The sequence below is a fragment of the Sciurus vulgaris genome, assembly GCF_902686455.1.
Source record: "Sciurus vulgaris genome assembly, chromosome: 8".
Classification (NCBI taxonomy): Eukaryota; Metazoa; Chordata; class Mammalia; order Rodentia; family Sciuridae; genus Sciurus; species Sciurus vulgaris.
In genome coordinates, this window is record NC_136468.1 from 91,045,576 (window position 1) to 91,064,342 (window position 18,767).

At 45.5% G+C, this 18,767-nt stretch overlaps 1 protein-coding gene across 3 annotated transcripts in view; it reads left to right on the plus strand.

The window, feature by feature from the left end:
* The first annotated feature begins 5,043 nt into the window (after nucleotides 1-5,043).
* MTURN (maturin, neural progenitor differentiation regulator homolog) overlaps nucleotides 5,044-18,767 on the plus strand; it is a 29,162-nt gene continuing 15,438 nt past the window's right edge. For 2 of the 3 annotated variants that reach the window (XR_013765667.1, XR_013765668.1), the window contains exons 1-2: nucleotides 5,044-5,622; nucleotides 15,383-15,505. Coding sequence is in view for 1 of the 3 variants with exons in the window: in XM_079150712.1 (XP_079006838.1) it covers nucleotides 5,461-5,622; nucleotides 15,383-15,505 (285 nt within the window). In the remaining 2 variants the exon portion in view is untranslated. The remainder of the gene's footprint in view (nucleotides 5,623-15,382; nucleotides 15,506-18,767) is intronic. The other variant, XM_079150712.1, reaches the window with a different exon arrangement.

Here is an 18,767-nt window from a genome sequence, read left to right on the forward strand (position 1 = left end):
TTCTCAAGTGGGGATAATTTTGTTCTCCAGGAGGTATTTGCCAAGGTCTGGAAACATTTTTGGTTATAACAAAAGGGAAAAGGGAAGGGAGAGTGACTTGTTACTGGCATCTAGTGAGAAGGGGTCAGGCATACTGCTAACTTCCTGCAATCCCAGCATATTATTTCTCATCTTAAGAATTTTTTGACAAAAAGTATTTGTTATATAAATATAACTTTGTAATTATGGTCATTCATCCCTTGGAGATGACTTAATAAATGGATTTTAAAACCTATGGACTTAACTCCCTCTTTGCCAAAAAGGATAAAAGTCATGTGTTTTACATAATTTTCTCTCAAATTTAAGAAATTTTGCATTTTTGGAATTTCTAAACTAATACATAATATGTGTTAAATGGTAGAACCAGGTAAAATGACAAGGAACTTTGTTCAATCTTGAGGTGCCCATAGACACATTTTTAAAACAGCATTCTGGACACTAGAATCTTATCTCTCACTCTGCACAAAATTCAACTCAAAATGGATCAAAAACCTAAGAATTAGAGCAGAAACTACACAACTCCTAGAAGAAAACAGGGTGAACACTCCAGCCTTTAGGCCCAGGAACCCACTTTCTCAATAGGACCCCCAAAGCTCAGGAAATAATGCCAAGGGTTAATAAATGGGACAACATCAAATTAAAAAGCTTCTACACAGTAAACAATGAGGAATGTGAAGAGAGAACCTACAGAATGGGAGAAAATCTTTGCAAGCTACTCTTCTGATAGAGGATTAATATCCAGAATATATAAAGATCCCAAAAAACTACACCAAAATGCAAATGACCTAATCAACAAATGAGCAAATAAACTAAACTAACACTTCTCAAAATAAGAAATATGAATGACCAACAAATACATGAAAAACTGTTTGACATCTTTACTAATTAGGGAAATACAAATCAAAACTACAATGAGATTTCATCTCAGTCCAGTCAGAATGGCAATCATCAAGAATACAAACAATAATAAATGCTGGAGAGGATGCAGACGAGAAGAAACACTTTTACACTGTTGGTTAGAATGTAAATGTGTACAATCACTAAGGAAATAATAAGGGAGTTTCCTCAAAAGACTAGAATAGAACCATCTTATGACCCAGCTTGTTATGGTTTGGATGTGAGGTGTCCCTCAAAAGCTCACATGTGAGATAATGCAAGGTGGTTCAGAGAAGAAAGGAAATCAGTGATTTAATCCCCCGAGAGAGGGATTAACTGAGTGGGAACTGAAGTGGTAGGGTGTGGCTGGAGGAGGTGGTAATTGGGGTGTGGCTTTGGCTATATATTTGTATCTGGTGAGTGGACTCTCCCTCTGCTTCCTGATGATGTCGGCCTCTTCCCTCTGCCATACTCTTCTACCATGATGTTCGGTCTCACCTAGAGCCCCCAGGAATGGATCTGGCCTTCTATGAAACCTTGAGCCCTCAAATAAACCTCTCCTTATTTAAAATCGTTCTGGTCAGATCCTTTAGTCACAGTAGTGAAAAAGCTGACTAAAACACAGCTACACTGCTCCTCAATATTTATCCTAAAGAATTAAAGTCATCTTACTACAATGATACAGGCATACCCATTTTTACAGCAGCATAATCCACAATAGCGAAATTATGGAACCAGCTTAGGTGTTCATCAGCAAGTGAATAAAGAAAATGTGGTATATATACACAATGGAGTTGTATTCAGTCATAAAGAGGAAAGAAATTATGTCATTTGCAGGAAAATAGATGAAACTTGAGAACACTGTTAAGTGAAATAAGTCACACTCGAAGAGTCAAAGGTTGTATGCTTTCTCTCATATGCAGAAGTTAAAGAGGAAAAAGGGAAATAAAGGTGGGAGGCAGTCTCATGAAAACAAGGGAGATCAGTAGACTAGAGGAAAGGGACCAGGGGGTAGGAGGAAGAGAAGGAAAGGGGAAATACTGGAGAACGATATTGACCAAATTATATTGTTCTTGCATGTGCATATATGAATCTGTAACAAAAAATTCCACTATTATGTATAATTATAATGTGCCAATAAAAATATGGAATAAAAGTCAAATTGTAAATTAAACTAAAACGTGAAAATCATTTAATTTTGTTATTTGGCTTTATAATCAGGTTTATTATCAACCATCCTATTGATAAAATTAGTTGCAATGTTAAATGCAAAAATCAGATGAACTGCTGGGCACGGTGTATGCCTGCAATCTCAGCATCTCACAAGGCTGAGGCAGGAGGATCACAAACTCAAAGCCAGTCTCAGCAATTTAGTGAGACCCGGTCTCAAAATAAAAAAAAAAAAAAATAAAAAAAGGACTAGAGATGTGTTTCAGTGGTTAAGCACTCCTGGGTTTAATCCCTAGTATTAAGAAAAATAAAATCAGACTAACCAAATTTCTGAATTTTACTTCTATTCTGCTTGAATCATATAAATTTACTTAAATGTTGATATCCTCAAATGCAGTACTTGGCTTTTATCCAGCCAGTATTTACATTCCAAAAGACAAACTTTCTCAATTAAGTTTTGTCTTTTAATAGTAGCAGTATATATTGTTGGTTGTTATTAATACTATATAGTTAGGATTATAGCCACTTCTGTGTTAAGGTTTGCAAGAAGGAAAAATAATCATTCTGTAACTGTACAATGGCAGGACAAATTTTTATATTCATGTGCCTGTATCCTTCATTGCCCCATGTTTTAGTTTCTCACTTCTACAGGAGAAATTTAAACAAACTTAGAAGCCTAAAACAACACCAATTTATTGGCTTACATATCTGAAAGTTTGAAGCCCCAGTACAGCGGTGACATAACTGGGTTCTCTGCTTAGGGTATCCTAATGCCGAAATCACAGTATCAATCAGACTCAGTTCTTGTTTGGAGGATGTGGGGGGGAAATCTGTTTAAGCTTATTTAGGTCATTAACAGAATTTAGTCCCCTGTATAGCAAGACTGAAGTTGTGTGTCCCTGCTGTCTGTGAGCACTGCTCACTGCTTTCAGCACTTAGACACTGCTCTCTGGTTCCTGCCAGGTGGTCCCTCCATCTCTAAAGTCACCAGTAGAAAACCTCCCATGAGATGATGAATCTGCTTGGTGCTTTGAATTTCTCTCCAGGAAGAGCCAAGTGTCTTTCAAGGGATCACCTGATTAAGCCAGGCCTGCCAAGGATGATCTCCCATCTCAAGCTTAATTGATTTGGGTTTAATTGCATCTGCAGTATTCCTCAGAGTAGCATCTAGATCGGTGTTTGATTGAATAATTGGGAGAATGTGTGTGTACACCAGTGAGGGGACAGGGATCTCCGGAGGTATCTTAGAACCCTGCCTAGTTTTCAGTCTGGAAATTCCTCCATGGCAAAAAACTGGGTCTTATGCATCATGGTCTGGTACCCAATTGATGTTCCATAGATAGTCACTGAGCTAAATTGTTTTAAAGGAAGACAAGGTCAGAAAATTGTTCCAGGGAACTATGAAGTTCTAGGACAGGTTATGGTTTAGTTATGGGATGTCCTCCAAAAGTTCATTGTGAAAGACTGCAAGAATTTTCAAAGGTCAAATGGTTAGATTATGAAAGATGTAACCTAAACAAGGGATTAATCCACCCATGTGAATTAATGGGACAGTAACTCTAGGCAGTGGGGTGTGGTTGGTGGAGGTGGGCCATTAGAGGTGTGCCTTTGGGGCTCATATTTTGTCCCTAGTGAGCAGAATTCTCTCTGCTTCCTGGTTACCAGGTCCTGAGCTCCTTTCCTCCTCCACACCCTTTCACCTTGATGTTCTGCATTACCTGGGGCCCAGAGATGTGGAGTCAGCCCACCATGGACTGAACCTGGGAAACCTTGAGCCAAAATAAACTTTTCTTCTTCCAAATTGTTCTTATCAGGTATTTTAGTCACAACGAGAAAAGCGAACTAAAACAGGACAGTTCCCAGCAGGAAAAAGATCAGAAAGGATGCAGTGCCCTGGATGCCTTTGTGCGCATCACTATCCTACCTTCTCCCTCTTCCAAAAAAGTAACTAGAGTTTCTACTTTCACTACGGAAATATAGTTTCTTATTCAGCGGGGAGGGGGATTCAAGGGAAAAATCCCTACTCCAGAAATATGGAAGGCAGACAATTTTCCAGAATCATGTCTAGCCCATGGAATCAAAAGGTGTGTTCAGCGGGATCATGATGTCATGATTGTCCCCCCCGGCAAAAGTACCAGCTCATTGAGAGTGGAGATGCATACTGCTCGTGCCTATATCCTCAGGGCTAGCATAGTGCTGGGCACAGCAGACACACTTAAAGATAAACGCTGATTTAAAGTTTATAGAATGAATGTTATTTAACGTGTCTCTGCTGGTAGTCATTCAGGTTCTATGCGCAAGGGCTCATTTTCTGTAATTCAGTAATGTCTGTCGGATCCTGGGCAGCCAGGGAGCATTCAACAGGTACAATCGCTGGGCCGTGTGTTTTCTCTTCTTCTAACCCAGCAGTTGACCATTTTAGGTTATGCAATATGAATTCAAGCTGAAAAATACTAAGTCTAGACTTATGAGGCTTATTCCTAAGAAATATTCAGCATTATGTAACGGAAAAAAACAAAAACCAAAAAACTTCCTTTCCAAAGACATTCATATCCATGTCTGGTAAACGCATTAACGGAAGACATTCCTTTACATTAAAGACCGAACTTTAGTCTCTGCAAAAAGAAAAGCTCCGTTTCCCTTAGATTTTCTCAGCTCCTCCACTCTTTGCCTCAGCCAAGGTTCACGTTATCTGCGGTTCTACGAGCGCCCTTGCATTTAAATCGCAGTCAGAAAAAAGCTTCCCGGACTTCCTAACTCCACATAAACACTAACCGGGCGCCAGGACAGCGCCCGCTTTCCCGTAAGCCGCGGAGCCGCGGGTGCCGGGCCCGCGCTGTGATGTCACCGGGCTCGCGGGCCGCGGCGCGGCCTCAGGTTCCGGGGATTGGCCAGGGTCCATGACGTCACGGGCCGGGGCGGCCCCGCACAGGCGAGGGCCCCGGGATGCTCCGGTTCGTTTAAAAAAAAAAGGGGGTAGGGGAACAGAGGAGAAGAACCGCCGGCCCGCGGAGTCACCAGCGCCCCGCCAGGCTCCCCGCGCTCCCGCCACGCCAGCCTTGCCCGCGGCCCGAAAGAGGCGGGGGTAGGCGGGGCGGAGGAGGAGCCGCGGGCGCGGCGCCGCGCCGTCCGCGGCCGCCGCCCGCCCCCGTTACACACCGCATGTAAACAGTCCCCGTCGGCGCGAGCCCAGGACCCGCAGGGAGTCCGCCCGGCTGGCCCGCCGCCGCCCCGGACCCGCGCCTAGCGGAGCGTCGCGCCGTGCTGCCCGCCCGGGAGGAGGGCGCCGAGGAGCGAGGAGGGCGGTGGCGGGAGGCGGAGGGAGCGGGGCGAGCGCCGAGGCGGAGGGAGCGGCGGCGGGCGCGGCGGGCCACGATGGATTTCCAGCAGCTGGCCGACGTTGCGGAGAAATGGTGCTCCAACACGCCCTTCGAGCTCATCGCCACCGAGGAGACCGAGCGCAGGATGGATTTCTACGCCGACCCCGGCGTTTCCTTCTACGTGCTGTGTCCGGACAACGGCTGCGGCGACAATTTTGTGAGTGCCTGGGGGGAGGGACCGCTGGAGCGGGTGGGAGTGTGGACGCTGCGGCCGCGTCGCTGCGCCGGAGCTCCCGCGCGGTGGGGAGGCGTAACCCGCTGGCCGCCGCGCACCCGCTGCTCCTAGCTGGGTTGGGGAAGCCCCGGGGCCGGGCGCGGCGGTGTCAGCGCCCCGGGTGGGGCGGGTGGGTGTCGGGCTGGGCGCCCATAGGATCCAGGGAACAGGGCTGGGGCGGGAGGTGTGGCGTTATCCGGAGTCCACCCCTTACCCCTGCGGGCGCTGTTTCGAGAACACGACCCCGCAGCTGGTGCGCGGTATCTGGCTTGGAACATCCTGGGGGTGTCAACCGCATCGCACTGACCGGGTCTGGGGCGCTCGGAACCTCTTAAAGAATCCGAAGTCCGGAGCTTCCTACACCCGGGCGTCCCGTCCGGCTAAGGAATCCCGTTCCCCTCCCAGTGCGCAAACACAACTCCACGAATTGCCCGGTTCGGAAGAACCCCCGACCCCCTCCCTTTTTTTCCCTGCGCTGCCTGTTTGAACACAAAGCCTCTGTCCACATTAACGATGCCCGATCTCCTGGACCTTCTTTGCGGAATTACACCCTGGATCTTAAAAACGCACGCGCGCGTGCGCATACATCCCAGTACACAGACACACACATACACACACTCGCGCGCGCGCGCGCGCGCGCGGGCACGCCTATCCCCCTTTTCCCGGTGCTTCTATTGCTCCTCTATGAGCCGCCAGCGAGGTGTGTGTGACCCGGGCGGGTTCTATCGGCCCGGAGGCGGCAGCGGCTCTGTCAAAGCCCCTGGACTTTTCCAGGGGCTGGGGAATCCCCTACACCCCTGGCTGGGAGCGATCCGGACCAGAACCTGCGGTGTCTATACCTTCCGACTTAGCATCCTGCGCCCACTTGGGATCTTGGTGCTGACAGTTTAGGAAGAGGATGCGGAGGGCAGGGAAGTTGCAGTGGAAGGGCGTGGAGACCAAGCGAGGATGGCGTTCCATGAAGTGTTTGTAAGCTCGGGGAATAAATATGGTCCCCAAATGTAAGATGGAGGCGGCTGTGGACGCGGGTTACCGTGTGGTCGCCGGCCTGAGCCTGGAGCTGGCGCTGCTGCCGCCCCTGCCGACCGAGGGGGCGGCGCAGAGGCGCGGCCTGGCGCAGGCTCCTCAGGTGGGGTGAGACAAAGCTGGGCCCTGGCTTTTACTGCCGCGCACCCCAGTTACCCGCGGGAAGTTCGCGAAGGAGTTAGAGCAAGAGTGCCTTTCTTGGACCTGGAGAGGTGAAGTCTGGTGCAAGCCTGGTGATGAAGCAGGCCTTTCCCACCATCCCCACCTCACCGAGGGGAGGAACCCACCTGAGCCCCGCCTTGCGTCACCCTAGAAGAGGGGTGACTTTGGGTAACAGCCAGATTTGAGTGCTGGCTGGGCGGCTATGACCAGTTGTCCTCCCCTGAGCCCAGTTTCCATAGCCACAAAATGAGCTTAATAATATCAGTGCTCTGATAATATAATCATGTAGATAGAGCACCTGACAGTCTCTCTTAAGCAAGGGCTCTACAAATTTGGGATTCAGAGACCTGGTGTTTTCCAAACTTTAGAGCTTGTCTATTTTTAAGAGCCTCAGTTTTCTCATCCGTAAAGTGGGCTTTCACAGGGTACTTGTAAAGAGAAAGTAAGCTATTAATAATAATCTGTAAGCACAGATTAATTGTGCTGGGAAGAGTGGGAGGACTTTAAAAAGGGATTCACTCCATTGGAAAAGTATGTGAAAATCCCAGGGATATAGTGGAAAGGGAATCAAGATCCAACTAACCATAAAATGTCAGGGTGTGATTAGAAGTCCCTCCCAGCTCCCGGCTTCCTTAGTTTGCCAGTGCCCCTCCTCCTCCCTATTGTGTGAAATAGGATATGGTTCATGGATTTTATAGGAGGGTTCCACACAGCCTTTCGCTGGGTCTGCAGGGGACAAATCCACAGAAATGACTCCAAAGAGGGCAAGTAGGCGGAGGAAGGTGCAAGGCCATTCTCTTGCCTGGAATGTGTGTGTTAAACCGTCGACATTCAGAAACATTATTTTTATTATTCCCTTTTCCACCCACATTGAGAGTGTTGACTGATAATTTAAATGGAATAGATAAGGAAGATAAAAGGTGGGGTGGAGGATAAATAAGAAGAGAGAAGATAAAAACAATTCTCAAAGTTTCTGGAAGCCATAGTGGACAAGATGCCAATAGCAGTAGTTTTCTTAGCCAAACTTTTTCTTGAATCCACTCCAGGCCAGGTGTGTCTAACTGCTGTCTGCATCTAATAAGTGTCCTACCCTAGTTCTTTTCCTTTTTCTCCATAAAATATGTTAAGCATTAGAAGAAATTTGAGTTGAGTGGAATCCCTGTTATTTGAAGGATTTGTTAGCATATTTACATAGCCACCTCTCAATTTAAAAGTTACTTTCACATCATTCTTTTATTCAACAAATTATTGAGGGCTTGTTCTTTGCTGGGTCATGGCTATCTAGCATATAAATAGCCCTCATGCCCCTGGGGCCAGTTTACCTAGCTAAGTAGTGTAGCACAGTGGTTAGCACAGACTCTGGGATCAGACATCTGAACTGTGCGGGCCCTGGGGAAGTCATTTATGCCTTCTATGCCCTGGTTTCCACTTCTGTAACCTCTCTAGCAGGATTACTTGGAATTGGTTCTGAAAGTGGGGATCATAGTTGTAGTGGTATCTGCAGGGTTGCTTGCGCATAGTGCCTGGCTTATTCTGAGCACTCCATTGGTAGCCCATTGTGCTGTTAGCTCTGTAAATCACCACCATCCATCTAGCTGCTGGAGCCAAAAATCTAAGGGAGATCCTTAACCACACTCTACTACTCCCTGAATCCAACTCACCAAAATTCTGCCAGAATCGCTTTCGAAAGACGTGCAGGTCCACCTCTGTTTTTCTTTACTCTCATACACTCACAGTAGCCTAAGCCACTATCATTTTTCATCTTCTCTCCTAACTTGTCTCCATGCTTATAGCACCTGCCCCCATACCAAGCCAGTCTCTAGCCAGCTGTCACTCAAGAGCTATTTAAAATATGATCTGGATCTGTATAAATATAAATAGTAGTGGTGGTGGTGATAACACTACCCATTCCCCACCTCACCTTAAACTGACTTCCTTTCCCTTTTGCATTAAAATCCAAGACCTTAAACTGACTTCCTGTCCCCTTTGCATTAAAACCCAAGACCTCGCCTTGGCCTCCAGCCCCTATTTAATGCGTCTCCTGTTGCCTCTCTGACCGCCTCTGGGACCGTTCTTCTCCCTTGCTTACTGTGTTTCTACTATACTGACCTTTCTGGTCTCACACACACCAAGCTCTTTCCTGCCCCGAGGCCTTTGCACTTGCTGTTCTCCCTGCCTAGAGCATCCTGGCCCCAGATCTTTACTTGACTGGCTCTTTCATGCCACGCAGACCTGGGAGAAGCCTTCCTGACCTCCCCTCCCTCACTTCACTCTCTTTTGTTCTTACCGGCGCTCATTAGACTGGATATTCTCTTTTTGTTTTCTGTGTTCTCCACTAGACTACAGATTCCATGAGGAGAGACTTCATTTATCTTATTCATCACTGAATCAGTACCTGGAACAGTGTCAGACAATTAGTTTGTGTGCAATACACATTTTTAAGAATGAATGAATGAGCTGGGTGTGGTTGCACAAACGTGTAATCCAAACTATTGGGAAGCTGAAGCATGATTGCAAGTTTGAGTCTAGCCTGGGCAACTTGGTGAGACCCCCTCTCAAAAAAAAAAAATAATAATAATAATAAAAAGGATGTAACTCAGTGGGAAAGCAACCTTGGGTTCAGTTGCCAGGACTGGAATAAAAGAAGGGGAAAAAAAAAAAAAAGAATGACATTCTAGTGTAGAAGACAAATTTCAAGAGTCAAGACTTCAAAGAAGCAGCAGTGCTACCTCTTATGTTCAATTTACTATGTATCTGACACTGTTCCAGACACTTTGTGTTTTTGAATTTGTTGAGTCTTAGTGATATCACAAGGCATGCTGTATAATTTTCCCTGTTTTACAGATGAGGAAACTGAGGCACAGTGAGGTTCACTGATTTTCCCATGGTTAGTAAGTAGTAGAACAACCTGAACCACAGCCTCAGATTGAATACAGAGCATCACAAGAGTGACAGCACGGCACCCAATCCAGTTGGGGTTCAAGGGTGACTTATTCCTGGGCCTCACAAAAATCCCTTGAGGCAGGTAAATATTATCACTGTTTTATGGGTGAGGAAACTAAGGCTCAGTGAGAGTAAGAGACTCACTGTGCTACTAAGAAGTGACAGGGACAGGACTTGAACTTAGGCCCAGATACCTGCTGTCACCAGGTAGAATGGCTGCAGGCAGGATCAGGTCAGTAGCTCAGAGGCCCAGGAGCAAGGACTCATTTTGATCATCCCTTCACTTTGGCAGCTCCAAGGTCCCTCATACACCCTTTCACAGGCTGTCCCAAACATGCTGTCCCTTTCCAGACTGCCTCTCTGATTGGGGCCACTCCCTGTGAATGGGCAGCAGATAAGAAACTGCTGGAGTGCAACTCAGTGGTGGCATGCCAGCCCAACACACCTGAGACCCTTGGTTAGGTCCCCAACATTGCAAAGAAAGCCCCCAAACCAAAAACCCTCCAGTTTCTTTTGTGGAGGGAGTTCAGGGCGGGGCCACCCTGCCTGGCTTTACATGTGTGACATCAAGGGCTCCTGGGCGCTGACAAGAGGAGGGCGAGAGGTCCTGGGCATGCAGGTGTGCCTGTTCCTCTGCAACTTGGAAGTTCTAAGGCTCAATCAGGCCTGAGGAGTGGAGTGTTGCAGCCGATCTCAGCGCTGGGCTTCTTCCTTGCTCTGGTCCAGGAGAAGGGAGCTCTGTCCTGCCCCTTTGGACCTAGGTTGCCCATGACTGATTGCAGGAGGGAGGGGCCATTTTATTGCCCCATCCCCTCGCTCAACTCAGAAACCCATTTGGATCAAAAATTCTAGGTCGTTTAATCCTCTCTCAATTCAAAAGCAAAGATAACCATTGTCATAATTACAAAGATTTTGTATGGAAGGACTGTGTAATTTGATTTTATGTATATGTGTTTGCTTATTGTATAGATGTATATTTCCCCCCTTCGTGTGGTCTAAGCATGTCTCTATTCTTAACTATTTAGTTTGTTAAATAACAACCTTTTCACTTGACAGAGAGAAAATATAACTTAATTAAAGGAGATTACATCGTGTTTATGTGGTGGTATAGATGAGAGAAAAGACTTTCTTTTCTACTTTATAGCTACACTCATTTTCCTCATCTCTCACACTGGGACAGGCATACCTGCATTGCATAGTCACCATGAGATTATGTGAGTAGCGATATGAAGATGCCTGCTAGCACGTGACATTCCACAGGGGCTGTGCGTTGTCCCTACAGAGAGGCCACTTCTGGGAAAAGATGGGCGATTTGTGTTTGTGGAATGGTAATCCTAAAGAGAGGCCAGTTATGTTAACATGAGCCCAAATAGGTGGGATTAAGCACTTACTAGGTTCCTGCTAAATGAGAGGCAGTCTACAGGTGATCCCTAAAATCTTCAGAACCCCCCTGTGAATATAATCATTTTCTATGACAGAGGCTCAGTTAAACATCTTGCAAAGTACAGTTGAAAGTGTGTGGACTCTGTTGATGTTCAGCTCCCCCTTGCTCCTGGTATAACCACAGGCAAGTTACTTAACCTTTCTGAGCCTCAGTTTAGTCTGTGGTAAAATGGAGCGACACAAGGAGCAGGCTCTCCTTAGATACAGCCTATCATGTTGGGTGGCATGTGACTTTTATGTTCAGCTGTCTTGTGGCCAGAAATCAGTTTTGGATTAAACTGCACCAATTCAGAATGGACTGAGAATGGCAGAAAATCCACACATCTGTAGAGTTGACCTTGGATGTCCTTATTGGACTGATTCCAGGTCCTACCTAGGATACCAAAATCTGAGGATGCCCAAGTCTCTTTATATAAATGATGTAGTACTTTTCATACTACCTACACACTTTCTCCTGTAGACTTTAAATCATCTCTAGATTACTTACTACCTAATACAATGATAGATACATTGTAAGTGTTATGTATACTCTTGTTTAGAGAATAATGTCAAGAAAAAGTTTTGACATATTCAGTACAGTTTTCTCCCAGTATTCTCCACAGACGTGGAATCCACAGATACAGTGCTGTGGATACAGAGACTGATTATACTACAATGAGAGAAGCCCACAGCAAGGGCCCTGACTCAGGTAAGTGTCCAGAGAGGAGAAATGGGTGTGTTCCTAGTACCCCCCAAACCAGTACTAGCTTAAGCACCTGGAGGCCCAGCAGCATGCCCACCAGAACTTAGAGCAGTAGGAGGACACAGCTTATACTCAAAACAATTTTGTAGGATCAAATTACCTTAATGATTTAATACCATTTTCTGGATTAACTGGATATTCTCATCTACACTATAGAAAAGAGGAAAGTGTTCATTTTCCTCTTTATAGGCGACATGGTTTTATTGTCTTAGCTGGGTGAGCTTTTGTAATAAACTATAGCCCACCTTAACAGAAAGAAGGACCGTAGATCACCTGTACTTCTATGGGCCACTTAATTGTGGGTATAGTGGCCTTCACTGAAGCTCACACCAGTGTGAGATTTGGAGTTGGCTGTAGTCAATAATGGCATTGCTTGAGGTCTTCCAGAAATATTTTAAACATAGCACCGCCTCCACCTTGTCCCTCTAAATAAGGGTTAGCCAAAGTTCTGCTCTGTCCCTGGTTCTCAAAGTGCAACCCAGAACAGCTGCCTGAGCATTTCTTGGAAATCAAAATATTAACCAGCCCAAGGCAGGTGTTTGATTATACATGCTTAAAATATTTTCCCAGTTGGAGTTACCATGGCCATGTGGCCCAGTACTCTGGGTCTTCACCCACCCACTTGTCTTTCTAAGACACTAGTAGACCCTCAAATCTGTTTTTAGAGCCATCAGCCCCGCCCCATGCATTCTCTCTGCCTTCCTTGGTTTGAGTGTAGACCGCTCTATTTTCCTGAAAGAATAATCATTCTGCCCTCAGTCCCTTGTCTGTTGATTGTCCCGAAGAGCCGGGGACACTGAAAGGAAGTGGTGCTTCTTTCTTTGCATGGGCTGCTTAGAAAGTGTTAGCACCAACCCTGTGTCCCATCTATAACAAGTGGCCAGGCCCTCCTATCTTGTTCTGTTTGTCCTCTTCTCACTGGGTTTTAGCTTATTTTCCTTTCATTTATTTTCCCTTTGTCCTTTTTTTCCCCAACTGCAGACTTATTTTTCAGTCCATCTTGTCTTGTTGTCTATGACTCTTTGCTACCTGCCTTCATTAGTTTTGGAAAGAAGCAACTTAAGTGAAATTCTTTTTGTTCTGAGATGCAGCGGATATAAGAAAATTAGTAGTTAGCAAATGGAGATGTCTTTTAAGTTGCCATGTCCACCTGGGTCTGTCTAGTTCAAACCCTATGTCCTTCATTTTATCATGTGGCTGGAGATTCAGTTAAAATGTTTTTTAAATTCACAAAACTGGGAATCCAGGGAGAGGTAGACACCTAAATAAAGGAAATTAGGCACAAGGCCCTTTGGTGGGTTTTAGATTTTCCTTCTCCAACATATATTCATAAGTGAATGAGTCCAAAAGTAGAGACATGGAAATTGCAGTATGAACAATCTCATCACGAGGTTAGAGATGCCTGTGAACACTTACCTACATAAACTGATCACTAAGAGGTAGTGGATGCATTGTGATTCTGTCACATGATAAGCTTTCCTGTTCACTTTGTACTTTAAAGTCCAAATGCACTTTCAAAAAAAAGTATACCAGTTTTTCATAGATCCTCCTACTTCTGAATTCACAGTGAAGTCACACTGGGTATCTGGTTTACTCATCGAGGACCTTAACTACATGGAAGGCAGAAAGTCCAACTTGCCATTTCTCCCCCATCCTGTAGATACAGAGTGGAAAGAAGGTGTGCTCTACATGTCATCCTGGCACTGTGCAAAGCACTTAATAAAACTTTGGCTTTCACTCTCTAATCTTGACACTAAGTCTAGGAAAGGCAGGCTTAAAATTGTGCGGTGCTAGATGTTAATCTCAGTTTCAGCTTGCATACTAATTTGAAATTGGCTGGAACGTCACAGATTTGAGGGTAAAAATGAATGCTGAGTAGAACTTTGTTGTCCTTGCTGAATCTCCATTGATTAAGAATCAAGTGAGATAGGTAATGGATATAAAAGTACTTTGTACTAGTAGACTTTTGTACAATGTAAGAGACTATTACATAAGTGACATTTCAGTAGCTTGACAACTTTAAGGGTCTCTAATTAATAGGGAAGCACATTTGAGCTCTTCTTGAAAGCTAGAGGGCCTGGCTGTTGTCTTTATTAGGTCGAGGAGGAAGCTCTGGAAGTCTGCTGGAATTAGAGCAGCGGGTGTCGGAAATGGACCTTTACAACTGCGAAACAGATAATTGGGGTATGAAAATTGCACATTAGCACCTAGTTATCCTCACTTGGATCTTGGAGCACTTTACGTGTGCAGCTCTAGTTCTTGGAAATCCTGCAGTGAGAAGGAAGGCAATGAAATGTGTTTATTGAGTGTCAAGCATAGAACTTTCTAGGGTGATTCTTTAATCATTTGCATGAATAGAAGGGGGTGAGTGTACATCTGACATGGACCATTTCTCCAAAGGGATCTAGTCCCCTGTGGCCTAGCCCCTCTGACTTGCTCCAGTCCACCAAATGTCTTCCCCTCTCCCTGGCCTTATATGGTTTTATTAGTGTTGAACTGTCATTGAAATAGAGCCTTGTACCTGGCAGATTCCCTGTTACCCTGGAAGCCTGATACCTAGGTCTCACTCAGATTTGCAGAGCTGGGACTTCCATATCCAGATTTCTCCTGCCGGATTCTTGGGTTTAGTCCAGATCCTTACAAAGTTTGGGAAGAGGTTTGCCTAGTCTTAAAGATATACTCACGTGGAGGAAAACTTTCTCCAGCCTTAAGAATAAAATAAAGCCTAAAACTCATTTCCTCAATACTTATGTTACCTTGATTGGTGATGCTTGGGTCTGATGCTCTCTTAAAGCACGTTCAAGGTGGTCAGCTTTTAGCAAACCATTGTTTCCCAGTGACTTTGGACTTTTTGTGTTCTCTTTAAGTTCATTTCATTTTAAAGTAAATTTACCACCACCCCCACTCATAGGCTGATCTGGGTAAGGAAAGCCTTGTTCCAAGTTCAGACTACAAACTATGCTTAATTATTCCTTCAGCCATAGCTGAAGGCAAAGTTAAGGAGTTTGAAGGCAAAGGCTCTGGTTTCTCTGCCTGTCTTAAAACCACCTTTAGCCTGCTGAATCAGGTGAGCTGTGGAAATTGCAGGTGAGGAATGTCTGCCCCCCCCCCCCCCAACCTCTTTGCTACCTCTGAATAGATGGGGAACAGAGCAGGCGAGAGCAGGGACTGGAGCTTGGGGCTTCTGTGGATCAGACATTTTCTGATCCCCTTCCATGCAAACAGACCAAGAATCAACATATGGATTCCACTCTGCACTGGAGGTTGTCTTCAGGGTGATGTAATTGAAAAAAAAAAAAAAAAAATCTGCATGGCAGTGGGTGATTCACCTCGAGGATAATGACCTGTGTGTCTTTGTTTTCTCCTTGCCCTCTTGTGGGCTTGCAGCACGTGTGGAGCGAGAGCGAGGACTGCCTGCCTTTCTTGCAGCTAGCGCAGGATTACATCTCCTCCTGCGGCAAGAAGACGCTCCATGAAGTCTTGGAAAAAGTCTTCAAGTCCTTCAGACCTGTAGGTGCCTGCTTGGCCTCTAAAGCCAGCTTGTTTTCTGCAGTGATTGTGTTTTGAATAACTCGGGTGGTAGGGAAAGTGGGCAAAACCCGGATGACTAATTGTTTTTCTCTTGTCTGCCCTGTGGCGTAAAGATAGCAGCCAGTGTGGGGAGGCTGGGGTCGGGGGGGAGGGGACGGGATGTGACACAGCTGCTTGTTGCAAGGGTGATGGTTATTTCTAGCATCACTTGAGTTGAGAATCCCTGATAGGGAGGGGAGCAGACAGATTCTATATGAGGCAGTGGAGTGTTGCTGCACTCAGCCGGCAGACTTCAAACCCAAAAGCATGGGGGCAGTTGGGAGGTTTCATTTAAATGGTGGGGTCTGTATTGAGGGTTTGCTGTAAAGAATAGAAATGTTCTACCTCCATGTTTATGGGTGCAGATGAGAATGAAATTGGATAGTGGTTCTATTTCTTTCCCTTTTTGTAAAATCTCTTGTGCAGAGCTTGCTTTTCCCCTCCCTCTCTTGGGATTTTGGAATCCATCCTTCTGTGGCTGCTGACAGGCTGTTTCCCTGCCAGCAGATAAACATGTAAAAGGAGTGCTCACCCCCGTTTTGAACATTTCTATTTCCCCCTGTCTTCATTGGAAGATAAGGTCAGATGACCAACGTCACAGCGTTCCCCCCAAGTTCAGTTCCCTGCCTATTGTAAACATTCCACATGTTCAATGGTATTTACTCTCAAATTTCTATTTATTTTTCAAATTGTTTTTAATATGATTTATTTCTCCACTGAAAAATTCAAGCTTTTAGTTCTTTGAACATAGTAGCTTGGTTGCATAATGGGCTGTGTCTAACATTCCAGTGTCTCGAGGTTTCTAAGTCTGCTTGGCATCTATCTTTCTTTCTTTTTTTCCCCCTTTTGCTGCTTGGTATCTTGTTTCTTTGTGTGTTGGATCATCTCTGTGTGCCATTTAGCGTATCTGAAAGTTTATGTAGGCAGGCACAGTGGTGCATACCTGTAATCCCAGCAGCTTGGGAGGCTGAGGCAGGAGGAGCACAAGTTCAAAGCCAGCCTCAGCAACTTAGTGAGTCCCTGAGCAACTTAGCAAGACCCATTCTCTAAATAAAATATAAAAAGGGCTGGGGATGAATGATACAAATCAGAGAATGTGACAAAAGTCACTGAAATTCCATTCCTTATAGTGATGGCCTACGGGATGGCTCAGTGCTTACGCGTCCCTGGTTTCAATCTCTGGTACCAAAAAAAAAAAAAAAAAAAAAAAAGCTATGTATAGGGGTAAATTTCGACTTCAGACGACATTACCTTCCTCCAGAGAGAGTTTCGTTAGCTCCTGCAGGACCCGGGGCTCCATCAGACTGAGACCACCTTAACAGTTGGAGGCTTGTAGTTCTTTGAATGTCCCAGGTGAGGGATAACCAGACTGCAGGACTGGTCTCTTCTAGTTCACCCTTGTCCTGGAAGAGTCTTTGGAGGTCCCAGCTTGGAGTGAGGACAGGGTAGCATGTCTGTTTCTTGGAAGACCCTGGGCTTTGACTTAGGTCTCCCCATCTCCTAGAATAAGCTGAGAATGCAGTAAAGTTTCTAGCTGCTTCTTCCAGGTTCACAGAAGCCTGCAGGACAAAAGCAGCTCTAGGCATATCTCTCTAGATCATGTTTTCCATATTTAATATGATTTTTTTTCATATTTTACTTGTTCTCAGTGGAACAGTTGGACCCATCCCTTAGGCCATCACAATAAGGAATGGAATTTCAGTGACCTTTTGTCACATTCTCTGATTTGTATCATTCATCCAACCAACCAGTTCTTTTTTTTTTTTTATTAATTTTGTAAACCAGTTTGGCTCATTCAAAATAGGTGTTTGGGGTCCTGATTTTTGTCACTCAATAAACATTTATTGAGCAGAAGGGGATGTGATCTGACTTCACTTGGCACCACATACTGCTCTGGTCCCAGCACTGGAACCAAGTGAGTGAACATCTTGGATCCCACAGAGCTCACGCTCTGGACTGGGAGGACGAGATGAACTAGTTCAGCATGTAACATGTCAGTAACAGGTGCCAAGAAGGAAGAAAGAAATCGGCGATGGGGCTAAGAAGTGTTAGAAGTCCTGAAGTTTTCAAATAGGAAGACCAAGGAAATCTTCACTGAGAGGTTAACCCTGGAGTAAAAGCTAAGTCAGGAGGAAGCCATGAAGAAATCTAGGGGAAGAGCAGCACAGGTAGAGAAGGCCTCGGGTGCAAATGCCTGTGTTCCGGGGACAGGAGGCACCAACGTGGCCGAAGGGGAAGAGAGGTGGGCAGAGTGAGGTGGAACACAGGGCCTTGCAGCTGCACAAGCAAGCCATTGGAGGGGTTCAAGCAGAAGGGGATGCCATCTGACGTCAGGCTTTGAAAGGCTGCTCTGAGGACAGTGTTGAGATTGGACTCTCAGAGGGGAAAGATGGACCAGCAGGGAGGCTGGTAGTGTCCTCCAGGCAGACACGAGGGGACACAGCATAGCAGAGATGGAGTAGAGGGCTTGGATTCTGGGGACACCTTGAAAGTAGTCCCAGCTAGACTTGCTGGTGGATTGGAAATAAGACCAGGATGACACCTGAGTTTCTTGCCTGAGCACTGAAGGGACCTGCACAGCTGTTGACAGACCGGGCAGGCCGTAGGATCTGGGATGTGATCCTGTCAGAGCTCACTTTTGGACATATCACTGTTTGAAATGCCCACTAGACATCCAAGTAGGTCTATCAAGTTAGGCAAATTTTTTAAAAAAATTGATTTCTTACCATGTGCAGTGGTACAAACTATAATTTCTGCTATTCAAGAGGCTGAGGTAAGAGAATCACAAGTGTGAGGCCTGCCTGGGCACCTTAGCAAGACCCTGTCTCAAAATTTAAAAAAAATAATAAAATAAAAAGGACTGGGATTATAGCTTTGTGGTAGAGCACCCTGGTTCAATCCCCAGTACACGAAAAAAGAAAAAAATGATCCCTCCAAATCTTAACTAGAAAAAAGGACCTATTAGCAAGGAATGTCCCCTCTGCATCTGATTTCCTCCTGGGCGTTCGTTCATTGGCCTACCACCCAGTTTTTTTTACACAGATGTCCTCTGTGCTGGAAAGCAAAGCAACTGCAGAACTGGCTTATCTGGAGAAGGTAAGCTCCAGCCAGAATTTGTTTTGCTGTTTTTCTTTACCAAGTCTGGATGCATTCTGGCAATCAGGCAGTCATGCGTAAAGGGAGGAGAATAATGCAGTCCAAA